General features: G+C 33.1%; 1 protein-coding gene across 10 annotated transcripts in view; it reads right to left on the bottom strand.

Moving 5' to 3' along the window:
- Positions 1 to 19,483, bottom strand: part of LOC140055266 (phosphatidylinositol-binding clathrin assembly protein LAP-like) — a 57,105-nt gene extending 37,622 nt beyond the window's left edge. For all 10 annotated transcript variants that reach the window (XM_072100561.1, XM_072100560.1, XM_072100562.1 and 7 more), the window contains exons 1-6: positions 19,236 to 19,483; positions 8,244 to 8,386; positions 5,780 to 5,855; positions 2,639 to 2,741; positions 1,662 to 1,701; positions 300 to 356 (exon numbers count right to left, since the gene is read on the bottom strand). In XM_072100561.1, coding sequence (XP_071956662.1) covers positions 300 to 356; positions 1,662 to 1,701; positions 2,639 to 2,741; positions 5,780 to 5,855; positions 8,244 to 8,386; positions 19,236 to 19,365 — 549 coding nt within the window. In that variant the 5' untranslated portion in view covers positions 19,366 to 19,483. The remainder of the gene's footprint in view (positions 1 to 299; positions 357 to 1,661; positions 1,702 to 2,638; positions 2,742 to 5,779; positions 5,856 to 8,243; positions 8,387 to 19,235) is intronic.
- Positions 19,484 to 20,225: the final 742 nt, after the last annotated feature.

Raw genomic sequence — 20,225 nt, 5'->3', positions numbered from 1 at the left:
TGGTTTTTGGTTAAAATTAATTTAGTGAAAAAAAAAAAGTGAAATATTTTTTTCTATGGAAGTGAATAACTTCATTAAAACAGCAAATGGCCTATTAAAAGTTTGATTTTATAAATCTTTATTTTGTCATGATTTTGGGGGACAATACATTTTTAAAGTGAATATCTTTATTAAAACTACAAAATGGCCTATTCATAGTTTGATTTTTTTCATCTTTATTTTTTCATGTTTCGGGAGATAATACATCTATAATGTAAAATTTAGAAAAGAAAATTACAATAAATTATATTTGAACAGACCTCAAACTCCAGTAGACAGTCCAGCTGGTCCTGTAGTATGGGTAGTGTTTTCAACAGCTAAAAAATCAAAAAAAAATCTCTTACTCTTTTTTTATCATCAATTCACTTAACCTATGACCCTGTAGTGACCAATCAGCATTTAAATGACAAAACCTATACTAAAACCATGTCTAAATTTAATGGACCTCTATATAAATGTCTACAATGGTTTTATTATACAGTAGTGTATTGCCGTAGCAAAAATATAAATCTGTGAAATTAATCTTATTTTAGCAAGGCTTAAGGTTACGGATTACCATCCTAGTGAGAAAAATCTGAGTATCGTATTTAAGGCTAAGGTAAACCAGAATGAATTTCAATTACCGAGTAACTTTATTACGATTTATTTCATTTCAATTCTATTGAAAACATAATCAGTTAAATATTACATTTTCTGATAGCCGATTATGCTATATCTACAATTTGACCAGTATCAAAGAAACTCCTGTGATACAACATCACATGTGTTTAACCTAACCTTCCACGATATAGGCAGCACATGTGATACTCATGGGACACTGTATTACAGAATTTTTCTATGATACTGGTCAAATGTCATATGGAGATACAGCACTGTGTTTTCCGATTAGTAATTTTGTAGCAGGCCGATGTTTAATTAGTAAATTCAATAACACTGTTTGCAAAAAAGTAACACCTGTCATTAGCATAATCCCAGGGGGTTTTAGGTCTGATTCTGCTGCATAGCGCTAAATAAACCGTTTATTTAAAATGTAATTTTTATATTGACTGCATTTCTGCTAAATTTTTACTGCAAAATAACCGTTTAAATCAGTGGGTGGTCGTTGACAAAAATCATTAGAATTACCCAAAATGCAATTGGTCCTGGCAGTTAATTCAAACGTTACTGCAGTATAGTTGACTCATGGTCAGCAGCTTTCAATCAAATAACTGTTATTTTGTGTTGCAGCTCAAAATTGCGCAGTGATAACCAGTTAAATGTATCCTAACACCGAATTGAATGGGTGTTTTTAATCGGTTATTTTGCGCTGCCATCTAACCGGCTACCAAAAAATTGTCCAAGAAATTTGGGTTAATTTATTCACACCGTTTTTAAACAGGTTATTTTTATGCAGCAGAAACAGAACCTTAATTTCAATAGGTTTAATTGCTTGCTATCAATTTACATCAATGACCAGAAAAGTTTTTTTATTTTTTAAAGACTGATTTTATTAGTGATGTACAGTAAACAAATTTTGCCAGGGACTGCAGCGGAATACCTGTAGCTTTAGATTTAGCTTTATCGCGTAGTAACATAATGTTGATATGATCCCTTATGGTATACTAAAATATAAAGTCATGTACCTTTTCTGTATGCATGGACCTCAACAATCCATCTTCTTTTCTATAAAAACAAATATGATAAAAATTGAATACAACATTAAATTTAAAACTACACATAAACAAAAATGGTAAGTAGAAATCTTGAGAATTAAACAGAAATAAACCTGGCTGCAACAGTGGAATCTGAAGAGGATACTGTGCAGTACCGTAGTTATTCACAGCTTGAGATATCATACAAATAAGCATCGCATTGTGTCTAAAGATAGGAATACGTATGAAGTGTCTGCTCAGCTTGCTATTTGCTTTCATTACAATCCACTCATTGATTAACTACTCCATTTCATCACTCATTTTCTACACAAATTCACAGCATTTTATTTTTCCTTCAGAAGATATGATGGCACTAACAGAGCCATGTTAAAATGAAAATGGTAGTACAGTCAACTCTCCCAATACCGGACACCCTTAGGCTGACCAAATATGTATGGTTTTCAAGTTAATTTTGTCAGGTTTCCAAGGGCGTGTCACGCAGTGTGTTGGACATTCTCATACTGATCGCGAGATCGAAGTTTGAATCCAACTCTCGCCGCATTGCTTGTATCCTTAAGCAAGATACTTATGTTTGCCTCTTTCCACCAAGGTGTATAAATGGGAAACCGGTTAGATCAAAACACAACTTTGCGCTGATTACTAGCTGCATTATGGGAGTATGTTTCCATACACGTTTGATAAAAAAAAAATGACTGGGGTAATAACTTTCAGCGCTTAGAGGTTTCACAACATTAGGCGCTACTGTATATAAATCCAGAATATTATTATTAGGCCTAATCTAAATTTGCTTTTAATGGTAACAAAGAAAATGGGTTCTTTCAACAAAAGTCTGGTTTTGGGAAAGTTTCCAGTTTTTTGACAGCCCAGTATTAAAAGAGTTGACTGCACTTAAAATTTAATGGTCACAATCACCACTTTTTTTTCCGTCTTATTATTTTTATACTTACCCTCTTTTCACTCTACAAAAATCAAACGCGACCTGTCTGTAGGAGACCGCTTTCTGATTCACGTATTTAGCATATCTTCTGATATATGTAGACATTTCATATCCTATATAAAGCACGTAAAAATAATAACACAAAGACATATTATTAAGATATATAATAAAATCAATAATTATAAATAAAATGTAGGTAGATATGATGGATTTTCAAAATTATTTATTTAATTAAAGTATCCACAATTAACATAGTTTTAACATTATAAAAAAACAATGAATAAGTATAGTATACTGTACAATATAAATACAGTTGTCATAATCAGTGTATGTAGTATAACACAATTATTCCCTGCATTTGAAATATAAATGAAATTGTTACTACAGTATAATAACAACCTTTCTTTTTTTGTGACCACAAAGATATTATTAAGATATTTTTTGAGTTTAATTAAAAAATAATCTGAATCATCAACCAAGGGTTTTACATGAATACATTATTATTATACATTAATTTGTATATTAATTTGTGTGTCATTTTCATAATTTATTTAGATTCATTTTAAAGCTCTGTCTACACTATCAAACTTTATGTGAAAGAAAAAATGTGATGTGCCCATACAGTACTGTATATGGACATGATGATGTTGTATCACTAATTATATTTAGGCATATCACTACTGTACCATATTAGGGCACATCACACCTTTTTTTTATCAAAATAGTTTGATAGTGTAGACAAAGCTTAAGGTTTATTCCTAGATCAAAGCCTTGTATGTATTTGTATTTTGTATGAAAGATGCGAGGTGAACAAACTATTTGTATATGACTCACTTAATATTACATGACTTGTTTCATTGTTGATATCAATTACCAGTTATGAAGGGACCATATCAAAATGTCATTTTTAATTTGGATCATGTTTTACAATTATTGTTTTGTTATCAAAACTTTCCCTCTAAGTAAAATTATTAATTAACAATATTTATGTAGTTTGCTTTGAGTTATAATTTAATAACAATTACCGTATATCCTATGATATAATCCCAATCCCCAAGAAAATGAAATTTGGCCCACTTTGGGGTGGAGACTATACCCAGGGAATCCCTAATTCAGAAAAAACATGATTATGAAGCATTTCTTTTTGTAAAAACTCATCTGAACTGGCTAGAGAGAGGCCTACAGTACATCCAGACCAAACGTCAATACTGAGCCTATACCTGAGGATATGCCTGTTTGTGATATTAGACATAAAGTGGAGTAAGGTGCAGGTCTGGTCTTACAGTATGAAAATTATAAATGTGCTACAAATTGCACTCCTCAATACATTCAGGGGTGCTGTAGGTGTGCTGTTTGTATTTTAGTGTGTAGAAGTTTACCAAATTTAAGCGTGTTGTCGATCGCACACCTCAAGGGCAGATTAGGAGTGTGTTTAGTGAGTGATCATACTCGCTCGCCTTAAAAGACAAGGCCTGGAGGTGGGATTAGACCAGAAGTGGGATTATACCGGAGGATATACGGTAATTTAATATATTTTAATCATGTAGATAAGTCCTTAAATATTCGAACCGTGATACAATTTATTTAATTCCTAATTTATATTTTTTATAATCAATTACTTTATTCAAATATGAAGGATAATCAGTGTTTGTTACAATAATTAATATTATCATATTTGTTTTCAAATGGACAAATTCTAAAATCAAATTAATGTTTTAGAAATTTAGAAATAATGCCATTAGAAATAATACACTTCATATGAATTATAATAATTACATTGCATTATGCGTTACTTACTAACTATTAGACAGAAATTACTGACTTTAGTGGCATAGACTACACATTACTAACAACCATAATGGCTTTTTCTTGTTACTTCTGCATATTTAATATTTTTATTGAATGTGAACGGTTTTCAGTGTGACCGTGTTGCAATAGTACATTGTGGCTGACTAATCTGGCGGGGCCTTGCTTATTCATTGTTTACTGTTGAATATTGATTTAGCCTTTGAATTTCCATGAGACATGTTTAATGAAACGCTGAGAGAGATATTATTAATGTATTAATTTAAAGACATACACATGTCATTTCCCCCCATAAAAAAATAATTTAACATTTTTGTAGAAATCGGATAAAAAAACAATTTATTTACCAGAAAAAAATGTAATTTTTTTTTTAAATAGTCAAATGGGTTGCCAGCCAATGTGTTTTTAGTTTGATTTAACTGTTCATTTTGTCTTTTTATAAGTAACATCATTATTTTTTTCTATTTTTTCTTATGGACGTAAATAACTTCATTAAAACTGCAAAATGGTCTACATATATTCAAAATCTGATTTTATAAATCTTTATTTTTCATGATTTTGGGGGACAATACATCTTTAAATGCGGTAATTTATAATATTAATAATATTGAAAGAATAACATTTTATTCAGTAATTTGAAGCCTAAAGGACTTATGTAACAAATACTCTACTGCAGTAACTGCAGTAACTGCAGTATTGTTTACTGTAGAGTATTGATTTAGCCTTTGAATTTTCCATGAGACATGTTCATAATGAAAGGATGAGAGAAATATTATTAATGTATTTAAATAAAGTAAATAATTTTAATATTGGAAGAATATAATTTTATTCAGTAATTCCAAAACTATAGTGACCATGTCAAAAATATTCTACTGCAGTTAACTACATTTTGTTTACTGCAGAATATTGATTTAACCCCTTTGAACTTCCATGAGGTATGTTAATGAAACGCTGAGCAAGACAATATTAATGTAATATTTTAAATGGCACTTTATAAATGTTCAATATTAATATTATTAACTTATATCCTCAGGTATAATCCCACTTCAGGTCTAATCCCCGCCCCCCTCCACTACTTTAAGTCTTATTTTATAGGCATATCCCTGGGTATAGTCCCAGTATTGACTTTTGGTCTGGATGTAGGCCTCTCTCCATTCAGTTCAGATGAGTTTTTTTCATTTTTTTCCTGAAACCAGGGTTTTCTCAAGGGTGTAGTCCCACACCCTTGAAATCAGGCCAAATTTGTGTTCTAGGAGGGTGGGATTATACCAGAGGATATAAGGTATTATTATTAGTATCTTTATTTGGAGAATGGTATTTAAAAATTGTAAAAATGCCTCTTTACCTTGCACTCCAGTTTTATCGAGAAAGTTTGGTAAATTCAGGTCCACATTTCTTGTTGCTATATACTGTATCAATTTCTGTTAATTAAATTTAATAAATTAATAACATTACTGTATGCAGTAGATACATAAAATAAATCTGAAATTGGATGGCATACAATTTTCTTGTGTAGTTATTAGTTGTAACATACAGTACATATTTGTATTTTTAATCGTACAGTTGTACTATAATTGTAAACATATTAAAATCAACAAATTCTATAAAAAAAACAACAAATTATTGCCTTAAATCAAAATTTAAGTTTCAGAGTGGGTTATTTTCTTTTAAATGGTTAGTTTAATAAGAAGCTTGCAGAATGCAAAAGTCATGTTTTTTTGTAAACAAGGGATATTTCAAAATTGGTGCATCTCATTAACCTTTAACCTTTACTGTAGCTCTGATATTCTACAATATATAGTTCTATAGGATGCATAATATGTCATTAATACTGTACTACAGTAGCTAATAGAGAAATCAATGTTCACTTTATAACAAAGTCAAGCATAATGCTAACTGTATGTTCACTCAATAACTAAGTCAAGCATAATGCTAACTGTATGTTCACTTTATAACTAAGTCAAGCATAATGCTAACTGTATGTTCACTTTATAACAAAGTCAAGCATAATGCTAACTGTATGTTCACTCTATAACAAAGTCAAGCATAATGCTAACTGTATGTTCACTCTATAACAAAGTCAAGCATAATGCTAACTGTATGTTCACTCTATAACTAAGTCAAGCATAATGCTAACTGTATGTTCACTTTATAACAAAGTCAAGCATAATGCTAACTGTATGTTCACTTTATAACAAAGTCAAGCATAATGCTAACTGTATGTTCACTTTATAACAAAGTCAAGCATAATGCTAACTGTATGTTCACTTTATAACAAAGTCAAGCATAATGCTAACTGTATGTTCACTTTATAACAAAGTCAAGCATAATGCTAACTGTATGTTCACTTTATAACAAAGTCAAGCATAATGCTAACTGTATGTTCACTTTATAACTAAGTCAAGCATAATGCTAACTGTATGGTCACTCTATAACAAAGTCAAGCATAATGCTAACTGTATGTTCACTTTATAACAAAGTCAAGCATAATGCTAACTGTATGTTCACTTTATAACTAAGTCAAGCATAATGCTAACTGTATGTTCACTTTATAACAAAGTCAAGCATAATGTTAACTGTATGTTCACTTTATAATTAAGTCAAGCATAATGCTAACTGTATGTTCACTCTATAACTAAGTCAAGCATAATGCTAACTGTATGTTCACTTTATAACTAAGTCAAGCATAATACTAACTGTATGTTCACTTTATAACTAAGTCAAGCATAATGCTAACTGTATGTTCACTCTATAACTAAGTCAAGCATAATGCTAACTGTATGTTCACTTTATAACAAAGTCAAGCATAATGTTAACTGTATGTTCACTCTATAACTAAGTCAAGCATAATGCTAACTGTATGTTCACTCTATAACTAAGTCAAGCATAATGCTAACTGTATGTTCACTTTATAACTAAGTCAAGCATAATGCTAACTGTATGTTCACTTTATAACTAAGTCAAGCATAATGCTAACTGTATGGTCACTCTATAACAAAGTCAAGCATAATGCTAACTGTATGTTCACTTTATAACTAAGTCAAGCATAATGCTAACTGTATGGTCACTCTATAACAAAGTCAAGCATAATGTTAACTGTATGTTCACTTTATAACTAAGTCAAGCATAATGCTAACTGTATGGTCACTCTATAACTAAGTCAAGCATAATGCTAACTGTATGTTCACTTTATAACTAAGTCAAGCATAATGCTAACTGTATGTTCACTTTATAACTAAGTCAAGCATAATGCTAACTGTATGTTCACTTTATAACTAAGTCAAGCATAATGCTAACTGTATGGTCACTCTATAACAAAGTCAAGCATAATGTTAACTGTACTGTATGTTCACTCTATAACTAAGTCAAGCATAATGCTAACTGTACTGTACTGTATGTTCACTCTATAACTACTGTAAGTCAAGCATAATGTATACCGTGCGTATACTTCTGAAGATAATTATTATGTTATTATTTGATAGTACTTTATAATCTTTGTAACTTCCATTAGTATGGAATACAGTATTCTAATTTCAAATTTTGTCAGTGGCATTATTATGTAGTAATATATGTTGCTATCAATAAAATTATATGTTACTGCAGTAATTATATGTTGCTGCAGTAATGCATTGCAACTGATTCATTGAATTCATTACATTATGGCTGTAATGATAATTACTTACAGTACATTCTATTAAAACCGTAGGCCTATTGTTGATGACAGTAATTCTATAAACTGCAGTAATGTATGTTGCTGCAGTAATTCATTCTATTCTACTAAATGAAACATAGACTTGCAGTTTACTTACTTCGTTACCATATATCATCAAATGATGGCATGTTACAAGTGATTTGAACACCACAACCCAATTTTGACTTAGTGCTCTGTTCGTTAGCTTATCAGCAAGTTCTGGAATATTAATTTGTGGCGCATTTGAACAATGCATTAAATCTGAAAAAGCAAAATAATAAATTCATTTTTCATTGAATAAATAGATTTTCAAAAAAATTTCATTAATAAACTCAATTTGAGTATACTGTAAAGCTCTGTCTACACTATCATTATCAAATGTGATGTGCCCATGTATGGACATGATCATATCATATCACTACCATATTTGGGAACATCACTACACTTTTTTAGTCAAAATAGTTTAATAGTGTAGACAGAGCCTAATAATCCTCTGTTTTCATAGGGACCATGTCAAAATATTCTACTGCAGTTACCGCAGTAATTACATATTAATTATATTACAGGGGTGTTCCAGGAACTTTTCACTTTCGTATCTAAGCCCTCCCTCTGGAGAGCACGGGCTATGTCGGTTTATACAGGTAAGCTAGGCACGATATAGACAACTAAAATTATTTAGGAAACTCTTGGGATAATCATAATACCTCATAAAGTTCTACACTGAAACAAACTTAAATCATACATAAAATTGTTGTTACTGCAGTAGAATTATTATTTTTTATTTATTTTTTTATTTTATTCAATCGAATAAAATAAAAAAATAAATAAAAAAAATTAATTCATTCTTCTTTGGTTATTAAACACAATGTTAATTTAATTAACCTGGATGTCTTCTATTCAAAATCCACTATTCTTAGGGAATTAATTAGATTAATTATGTATCTGAAATTAAACCCTAATCTTGGTTTGAGGCAGCCTGGAAAAGGATACGCTTCTTACTGTACTATATTTGCACAACATAGAATTCCACGTTTACACATTAAGGTCGCTGAGAGGTCAAATACTGTACACCCATTCTTATGGAGCTTTCGATCTTACGCTGTAGGACAAGTTACTGTACATCATGTTAATTCATTGTGCGTATGCACTTTCTCGCTCGATTCCGCGACACAGTTTTGGTGGATTCAAGGCCGATGACCTACGACACAACATGCTTAGGTCATAGGTCATCACAAATTGAAATCGCCCTATTAGCTGTAAACCTATTATTCACTTTGTGTTCTATATTGTACTGTAGTTTACTAGTACTACAGTACAGAAAGAAAATACTGCAACTTTACCTACAAAGTAGCTTCGTAGATAGAACGTAGGCTACGTTGTTGGCTTCGTAGGTTCCATTGTTTGGCTTCGTAACCTCAATAAACAACTTTCAATGAGCTACGTTCTGAACTTCGTAGGGAGTTCGTAACCTAAATAAACAACCCTACGATGTTCTTAGTGAAGTAAGGTGTGAAATTAATGTGTTAAATTTAATTGGCGGAGGACAAAGTTGTAAATTAATAAAAAATAAATAATATTTTTTAATCGTAATATTTTCCTTCGTGCGTGTTTACCTACTCAACGGCGAATATAAATATAAATTTCCCACGATGTATAATAAGAGAGACACGATCCAACACAGGTGAACCGCAAGGAACAGGCCAACATAAACATAATATAGCGAACGTCCTATCCAGAAACGATGCCGAGAAAAAAAGATCGTAAACAATTCATTCTAAATATAGCATCAGGACGTTCAATCGGTCGCTCAAAAAGACTGCCGACAGAAGACCGTAATTAATACAGACCTAGTTTTTTTTTTGGTCACATGGCATGAAACGCGATACTCTCTGCTTACCGCAATCTCTCACATGTTTTTTTTACTAAGTATGAGCTCTACGAGAGGGTGGCTACCGTCTGACGACGATAAAACAGTAATTAAGATCGTGTACCTGGATTTTGTGTCACATGACATGAAACATACTGTAATACTCTCTCTAAACTGCTCAGCTCGCATGTTTTTCCCTCCAAATTCTGGTCGGGCCTTTTTCTTTATACATGTCGTAATCATTTTAAAAGGCCTATTTATGTATGTTAAATCTTAATATGGGATATATATTTATTTTGCATATATTTTGTTGGTGTCCTAGCCTAGGTGTCGTTGTTTTTATAATTCGCGAACCCAACAAGGTAGAAATAAATTTAATAATTTATAGTGTAGGCTGCCGAAACAGGCTAGGCCTAGCCTCGACTCTCTCTACGTGAGCTGAGGTCCACCGGCCCGATGTCGTTTCGTCGGCGGATTTCCGTCCAAATTAGGATAACCGATGCGTAGGGCGGCTACAAAAATTGACCTACTAATCTTTGTAGGATTTTAATTAGCAAACAATACATTGTTTGTTTGCATTGTCCATGCTTCTACGAACCACCCTACGATCGAGGCGTAGCCTAGATTTCATAACAATACATCGTAGGCTACGAACAATACATCGTAGGTAGGAGAGAACAATACATTGTAGGCTACGAACAATACATCGTAGGCTACGAACAATACATCGTAGGAGAGAACAATACATCGTAGGCTACAAACAATACATCGTAGGCTACAAACAATACATCGTATGAGAGAACAATGACCTACGTTCTACCTACGATCTACCTACGAAAGCCTACGCGTAGATACGAAGCAGTAATTTCTTTCTGTACTGTAGTACTTGGTGTTACTATCAAATAGAGTTATCAATTAACCTGTGTTCACGATATACAATAAGTTTCCGGTTCAAAGATAATTACAAATATTAAAACGAAGAACAAAAGAATTCACATTGTATTCTGTTAAAAATGTGTATTGGTATTAGCTTTTATATTCTGTTCTTTATAAAAAGTGAAAGAGATTTTTTTCATAGCATTTTCTATATTTAGGATTTAAATACAATAGTTCGATGACTAGACTTTGATATATCCTTTATTAGAACTGAATGGTACAATACACACCCACAGAATATAACCTTGACAGTTTGTATTAACTTAAAATAAATTGGTAAAATGATGCACTGTTAGTGTTAGTTAGTTAATTTTAGTTTTACATAATTACGGTAGAACGTTGATTAAATGTTGGTTCCCACTAGCTACGCAACATAACGCAACATAAGCAAATGCAATAATTGACTAGACCGTACCTTTGAGTACGCGCTATACTATATTTTCCGGTGTTCTTTTTGCCTTGCGTTGTTGAAATCGAACTGATTTGATTTCCCGTAGCGATGTTTGTAGCACTGTTACGTCGTCGGTTCCCACTTGTGATTCCGCAATACGTTGTGTTCTAGTGGGAACCATGCTTAAGGGGACTTCAGGCTCGGGTCCCCAGAATACTGTAGTAGTTTTACTTGTATTACCAGTAGTAGAACCGTATTAAGAGGACACATTCAGGCTAGACCCAGCAAAATGACTCCTTAATAGGGGTCCCCCGAAGAGTACTGTAGTTTACTCAACCTGTAGTAGAACCAACCCCCACAGTAATAAGGGACACCTTCTGGTTTGACCTAACAAAGTGTGTTTAGCAGTATTTCTAAGCTGATTTATAGCAGCAATCACAATAGCACATACATTATGTATAATTTTTGAATTTTGGAAGAGCTAACTATGTACAGAGGAAAATATTAACAAATGTACATAGACTTATTAAAATTAAACCACAAAGGAAATTCTTTGTTGAATTAAATTTTTCTTCATGTTAAAATGTGATTATTATAAATAAAGGTGTGCCTATACCTGTATATATTGGCCTGGATGTTTACAGTAAGCATATATTGCCTTGCGTTGTTTCAAGTGAAAGTGTCTACTGAATAGGGATATCAAAAGGAAGGTTTTACTGTAATATAAATGGCAGGCTAAAGCAGTGGGTTCAAATCCCTAAAAATTACTTGCATGTATGTTCACAAATTACTGTACATCAGAGCAAACACCTGACCAATCAATTTTACTGTTAAGTGTTTTAAAATGTTGTTAATAATTTACCGTACTGCTACATTACCAAGCCCAGGGTCCAATGTTCAAGTCCTGTCTCGCATCAAAATCTTATCAGTTACAAAACTATTGCTTGTTTGTACTTAATGTATTGGCCAATCAAACTTGAGCGCCATGGCTGCTTACTTTAAAATACACGAACAAGTAGTGGTGTTAATAGTTTATGAGTGCTAGCTTACCGGTATAAACCGACAATAGCCCGTGCTCTCCAGAGGGAGGGCTTTAGATACGAAAGTGAAAAGTTTCTAGAACACCCCTGTATTATAATGGACCAGTCCGCAACCAAGCCCTCATGTGGGAACGTACCAACGTACCACCGTCATCATTTTCACTTTCGTATCTAAAGCCCTCCCTCTGGAGAGCACAGGCTATTGTCGGTTTATACAGGTACAGTAAGCTAGGCACGATATAGACTACTACAACATTATTGTTGGAAGAATTTCATCTGGTTGTGGAATAGGTATTACATAAAATTTCTTTTTGAACAACCAAAAATAGTATAAGCGAACTTATAGTATAAGCGAAACGTACTGTAAGTTCGCTTATACTATTTTTGGTTGTTCAAAAAGAAATGTTATGTAATACAACATTATTATGACTCAATGAGACATTTTATGATGATGAAGTACAGTATTGTCTATAAAGATTGTTAGATAATTTTCTATTTACTATAAATATTCACAAATATCCTTAATATATACAGTTTGGTTTTCCTTTTATTCTTGTCAATGTTATGTAATTAACAGGGGTGAATCCAGGGGGTAGAACTTGGGTCACCCTTTCATTTCATGAAAGCTAAACTGAACTAATTAACTATTTAAAAAAAATCTATTTTTGACAGCCTAATTATGTTAGAAATCCACATTTAAGAAATCCAGGATCCGCCCATGACTAAACTGAATAAAAAACGAAATTTGTTTTCACAAATGCAAAAAAAAAAAAAAAACAATATTGTTTACTGTAAGTGTAACTTTGCGTTTTCTCTATTTCCAATATACTGTAGTTAGAATTTGATAATCTCTGATCAGAAAAAAAAATGAAATAATATTATATATATTTATTATAAAAATGTTGCATATGAAAACCCTCATAATGTACAATTTCAAATTTTACAAGGCGGCTTTTTGAAGAAGTACCCTAAATTATTTGCTATGTAACTGTAAGGGATGTGATGTTATCTTAACATATTAAGCAGTTCATTATAGCTACAAACGTTAATAAATGAAGTATTGATTTTAACTAAATTGGATCTAGACTCTGCAACGACGATTTGTTGATGTTGTCTGGATAACGTTAGGCTATCAGCCAGGAATTTTGTTGTCTGGGTATACTATAGTCTAACAACCAGAAATTGTTGTTGTTGTCTCAGGGACAACATTAAGCTGGCAACCTGTATTTGTTGTTGTCTGGATAACTTTAGGCTAGCAACCAGGATTTGTTATTGTCTGGATAACTTTAGGCTAGCAACATGTAAACCAAGTTTTTTATCATGCATTCATTCAGCTTATACTGACTGTACACTAGACCACCTGCTTTACGTTCCATCCAAAGGATGAGGCAATGAGGGTAAAGCAAACAAGTCTACAGTATAAATAATAATAATATCCTGGATTTATATGAAACCTCTTAGCGCTGAACATTATTATCCCAGTCATTTTTTTTGTGGATCAAACACGTATGGAAACATAACTCCCATAATGCAGCTAGTAATCAGCGCAAAGCTGTGTCTTAATTTAACTGTGTTCCCATTTACACACCTGGATGGAGAGAGGCAAACATAAGTAAAGTATCTTGCCTAAAGGATACAAGCAATGCGGCAAGAGTTGGATTCGAACCTCAATCTTACAATCAGTAGACAAACGTCCAACAAACTGCGCCACATGTTCTCACAAAAAACCAATGCCTACTTTATTTTACAGGATCTCTTACAATTACGCCATGTCGCTTTATCGTTTTTAAACAGGAAAGATACAACGACGATAACGTCCTAAAATGTTTAGAGACTAACATTTTCATTAGCAGCATTCCGAACAGCCATTAGTCTGTAATGTGCCTACTTAGCAACATTCTTAAAACACATGATGCCAGCAGTATGTACAACGCTATAGGTAATTCAAGCATTAACTGGTGGTGGGATTTGACCTTTGAACTTGTTAACTACATTTATCACTAATTAATTGACTCCTCCTTAAAATATCTCCAATGTTTGAAAATGAAAGCTAGCTGGCAAAGTGGCTAAAATAAAAGGAAAAGTAAAAAAAAACTCTTTTTCATAATTAATCCCGTTAATTAGGGACAATGTCGAAAATATTTTACTGCAGTTACTGTAATAACGACCTTTACATTTATTTATTCTTTAATCTGTTTATTATTTAGCAATCTTGTTTGGGTAATCATACACACTGTTATTGCAGTGCTTGCCTCATATATACTGTTAATGTACAGTACATTAAAACAAACTAAATCATGTATTAAAGTTGACTTAAGTAAAAAAATAGTTTTATAGTTTTTTGCATGATCCCTAAATTATGTATTAAAATTGAACTTAAAATCAAAATGTAGTTTTTTCATCAAATATACTCCAAATTGATTTTAACTAGAGACCAAAATTGACATATTAAAAAAAATTAATATTAGAAGTCCTAGTATCTATTATGTACTATAGTATTATACGTACTGTATTTCTACAGACATGTTTTTTTCATAATGATTAAGTTAATTTGGTTAAATGAAATTTCTTTTTTTTTATCCTAATCTGAAAATATATATTTATTCCAGCCTCACTGGTCTAATAAAATGTGGTTTTTTTTTAGAGAGAAAAATGTTCACACCCAAATATAGTAAATAGAACAGGAATAGTTAATATCCTAATCTCTAGAGGATTACAATACAGAGCAGTAAGCATTGTATTGATGTCTGTGTGGGAGGAATTCCAGTTTTAGAATAAGTAATACTGTACTGTAGTTAGTAATGATGGTACTGTAGTTACCGTACTACAGATAGTAAATTGTGTGGGGTAGAGGAATATCATATCTGTTTTATTGCTTTTTATTATTAAAAACACAGAAATTTATAGTTATGCTTGGTTCACACTAGATATGCAACGCAAGGCCGTACACGCAACAGGAGTGAGCTGACCAATGAGAAGCAATTGATTATTCAAACTGTCATTTGTCATTGGTCAATTCATTTGCGTTGTGTCTCTAGTAAGAACCAAGCTTTAGGGACCATGTTTACTCTTTTAATTATTTTATGCAATTATTTACCAAGGTTTTTTTTGGTTAATTAAGCGTAGTCATTCAGTTGCTTGTAATGACTGGTACAAACAATTAATAAAATTACTCCAATTGATGTGAAAAATTTAGATACTGCAATTACAAACTGCAGTAGAATATCTTTGACATGATTCCCACATACAATCTCCAAATATAGAAACAGGTCAATATGCTTTTAGTTTCATTGACAATGACATCATCATTAAACAATCAAACCATTGTTTGATCACACGTTACAAATAAAACCTCCCACTATATTGTTTGATTCATTTATTTTGGGTATGGCAATACCTTATAGCTGGTGGCTGAGTGATTCAGCTACAGTGTGTAACAATGAAAAGTGTGTTGAGTGTACAGTCATTTACAAGATCGTTGTATTTGGGGTTAATCATTATATATATTTTTATGACGCACTGTAACAGGTTGGGGAGCGCTATTTTAGGCGCTCCTTTGTTCGTTTTCAGGAGCGCCAAGGAGCGCCATGGCGCTGACGCTCCTTGGCGCTCCTGAAAACGATCAAATGAGCGCCTAAAATAGCGCTCCCCAACCTGTTACAGTGCGTCATAAAAATATATATAATGATTAACCCCAAATACAACGATCTTTGTTATGGCTACCCCCGATAGGCTAGGCGCGCCTACGATCTTTGATGTTGCGAGAAAAATATCGTAAACAATTCATTCTAAATATAGTATCAGAGCGTTCAATCGGTCGCTCAAAAAGACTGCCGACTGAAGACCGTAATTATACAGACCTAGTTTTTTTGGTCACATGGCATGAAACGCGATACTCTCTGCTTTACCGCAACATCTCACATGTTTTTTTTTAAACTTAGTACGAGAGGGTGGCTGCCGACGATAAACAGTAATTAAGATCGTGTACCTGGATTTTGTGTCACATGACATGAAACATAATACTCTCTGATCCTGCTCACATGTTTTCCCCTCCAAATTCTGGTCGGGCCTTTTCTTATACACATGTCGTAATCATTTTAAAAGGCTTAAGCCTTTATGTTAAATCTTATAGTAATTAATATGGAATATACATTTATTTTGCATATATTTTGTTGGTGTCCTAGCCTAGGCTAGGTGTCGTTGTTTTTATAATTCGCTAACCCAAGGTAGGATTAAATAATTTATAGTGTATTAGGCCACCGAAACTAGACTAGATAGCCTCGACTCTCTCTCTGCGTGAGCTGAGGTCCACGGACCCGATGTCGTCTCGTCGGCGGATTTCCGTCCAAATTAGGATACCGATGCGTAGGCCTAGCTAGGGTGGCTACAAAAATTGATGTCTACTATCTTTAGATAGGATTTTAATTAGCAATAGCAAACAATACATTGTTTGTTTGCATTGTCCATGCTTCTAAAGGTGATGACAATGGTGTTTACTAACCCTACGAACGACGCGTAGATAATTATAACAATACATCGTTGGACTACGTTCAGAGAACAATGACCTACGATGAATTTTACGTGCGAGAGTACCATTTCCGGCCATCTAGAGGTGTCAATAATCAAAATTCGGCTCGCCACAGGCCCAACCATGGTGGGCCTGTGCCTCGGATACTTAATCAAAATAATGGCTCTCCTCAACATATTGAGGAGAGCCATTAGGAGCTCTCCTCTTATATTTATAAATCAAGGTCTGTTTATGTGACAAAAACATGTGATGTGCCCATATTATATACAGAATATGTCATATCACTACTATATTTGAGCATACCACTACCCTATTTGGGAACATCACACTTTTTTTGTCAAACTAGTTTGATAGTGTAGACAGAGCTTTAGCCATTAACTGTGATACTGTACATAACGATTTGTTATAGAACTAAAGAATGAATACGGTAATCATGGTAATCCAGTAAGAGTTTATTAATATTTCAAAATCATTGGTTCAAATCTTGTCTAGAAATACTGTAATCCATACCCCTCGTCCCCTGCCCCTTCCACACATGTTTACAGAAAGATCGATAGTGTTTAGATTCCAGACAACATGAATGTCATGGCCTCATGTGTCATGGTAAACAAACTGTTGAGGTAGTTCCTTAATTATATTTGGCAAAGGAAATGCATTAGCCTAGCCCTACTGAATTTAGGAAAGGAATTTGTGATTTAATTTCTATATAAATAAGAAAGTATTAAATAAATAAATAACTTTTTATTGACAAAAAAATTCCTACAGTATAAGAAGAATAACTCAGAGTTAGATTTTTACTAGAAGGACACAACTTAAAGATGTAACACAAGCAATAAATTTATTTAAATTTTTATTGATCAAATCATGTGTGCTACAGTACGAGAACGTCAGTACATTGTGTCCTACTGTAGTGGGAACCAAGCTTATATTTTTGTATTGTTGCATAATATTAATAATAAATGTTATTGTTAATTTGCATAACAATAGTGGACATAATATGTCTTTCCTAAATATAGTACTTCCTGTACCAGCATCAAAATCTTTCAATTTACTGTAGTTGTTAACGGGAAGTTATACAAGATGAAATAAAAAGTTGAAGGTTCACATGGAAACAACCTGGAGAGTGGTTACACCTGTGGACAGATCAATGCTTCTACTGTAATGTACTGGAACCATCTCAATACCAAGGCTAAGAACTGTTAGCATACATAAGTAGCTACACACAGTACAGTGGTTCAATATCAACAGGTAAATGCATTTTATGGTTGAAAACTCTGGCTACATTATCAGACTCTTAAGTGATTTGCCCATATATGGACATGATGATGTCATATCACTACCATATTTGGGTATATCACTACCATATTTGGGTATATCACTACCATATTTGGGCACATCAGCACACTTTTTTAGTCAAATTAGTTTTATAGTGTAGACAGAGCTTAAGACAATAAGACAGTTTAGCACAGTAAACCATTAAGCATCTGAAAAACCTGCAGAAACCTACAAAGATGTTGTCAGAAATGAAATTATAATTAATAGTCGCCTCCCCGAAAAGAAGTCTGCGAAAACAAAGTGACTCCCAAAATAATAAGTTCAAATTCATTGCTGGTGGTGGCTTGAGATTTACCATTGTACCCAGCCACCTCCAATCCTCACTCTAAACCCCCATCCCCAAATTTGGGTTGAAACGCATTCTCATTTTAGTACTACTCCCAAAGTTGATTTTTACATTGCTTTGAATTTTTATGGTTGGATTCTAGCCACGATAAATAAATGTTTCAGTTTTTTAGTAAAAAGTTATAAAATAAAAATTCAGATTTATAAAAAATCCAGATTTTTGTTTAACTAAATAAAACTGAGGCGACTAGAGTATAGGATTAGGCCTAGCATATACTGGTTTTCAGGAGCTCTTTTGACATTCATTTAGCAGTCCTGAACTGAAAGATAGGCTAGGCCTAGGCCTAAACTTTTTATCACACATTTTTGTACACAAACAGAATTCGAACATAGGATAGGCCTACATAATTAATGTAGGGTAGCACACTATGAATTTTCACAAACGTTCCATTAAAACTTTCAGATATTTCTCTCATCGGCAAAAACATAGGCCTAACCACAAACAAAACACACAACGGTTCACACATTTTTTTTTTTTGACTTTTTTGTGTTCGTTTATAATATTTTCGATTTTTCTTGGGGTTATTATTATTAGATGTTCGTGTTAACCTTAGTTTCATAAGACTACTACCCAATCAATATTTAAATGTATAATGTAGAAGGTCATTCTATCAAAGGTAAGTAACGGAATGCAGATGACAAGAAGCATAAGCCATAGGCCTACTCACAGTCAAGATGCTTTTTCTTCGGTCCCATAATTTCTTCCGTCGTAGCTTTGCAGACAGACTTGTCAAGATCGGAACCGGTGATTGTGTGCTTTGCAGCAACCACACGGTCATAAACACTCTGCCCAGACATGCTGGAAGATGAATTTCACCAATTATATCCTTTTAGAATCTCAAAAAAATGTTGTTTTTATATTGAATACTTCAACAAAATGTGTTATTCTTCGTTTTTGTGAGCGAAAAAAAACTCACCCAATATGGCGTTATATGACCTTAATTTGACCTGCCACGTGACCAAGGCCGCCTCTCAGTTTTTTTTATAGAGGGCTCACTAGTACATTGATTTCACTACTGTACTGTACTCTAAAAGTTTTCCCTCTATGTACACGGGAGCTATATATATGCCCTTCATAAAAAGTCTTATTTATATAATTAATTTCTTATTTGTATTTAAAATATTCTGACATAAGCAAGAATTATTGGATTTGAGATGAGAAAATATTTCCTCTAAAAATATATCAAATGGAAAGGATTGAAACTTGGAACGTTTTTGCAGAAAATGGTTCTAGTTCGGTTTTTGGGTTAGGACAACCACAAGAAAACCGAACTTGACAAAAGTGTTATCTTCAATAACATTATTATATTATAATGTAATGCACATGCTTTGATATTTTGTTCTTACCCATGGTAGGACCTCACTTGCCTTCCACGTAGCAATATGTGTACGGACTCGAGCGAATACTGAACTGCTTGAATAGTTCGTTCCATTAGAAGGGGTAGCCTATTCATCAGAATTTAAAATCCACAAGTAACGGGTCCGTAAGCTCTATAAACAATGTATTATGAAAGATAAAACAATAACGACACGTCCGCGCCTCGAATCAGCAAATCTCTTAGTCTTAAATGTTTCTTCCAGTTTTTGGTCCGTCTTTCAATTCAACTGTTAGATAAGGATCATAACGCTACCTAATGCATCATACTTTTTGCCAGGAA

This window comes from Antedon mediterranea, chromosome 7, assembly GCF_964355755.1.
Source record: "Antedon mediterranea chromosome 7, ecAntMedi1.1, whole genome shotgun sequence".
Classification (NCBI taxonomy): domain Eukaryota; kingdom Metazoa; phylum Echinodermata; class Crinoidea; order Comatulida; family Antedonidae; genus Antedon; species Antedon mediterranea.
This window is presented reverse-complemented; position numbering and strand designations above follow the sequence as displayed.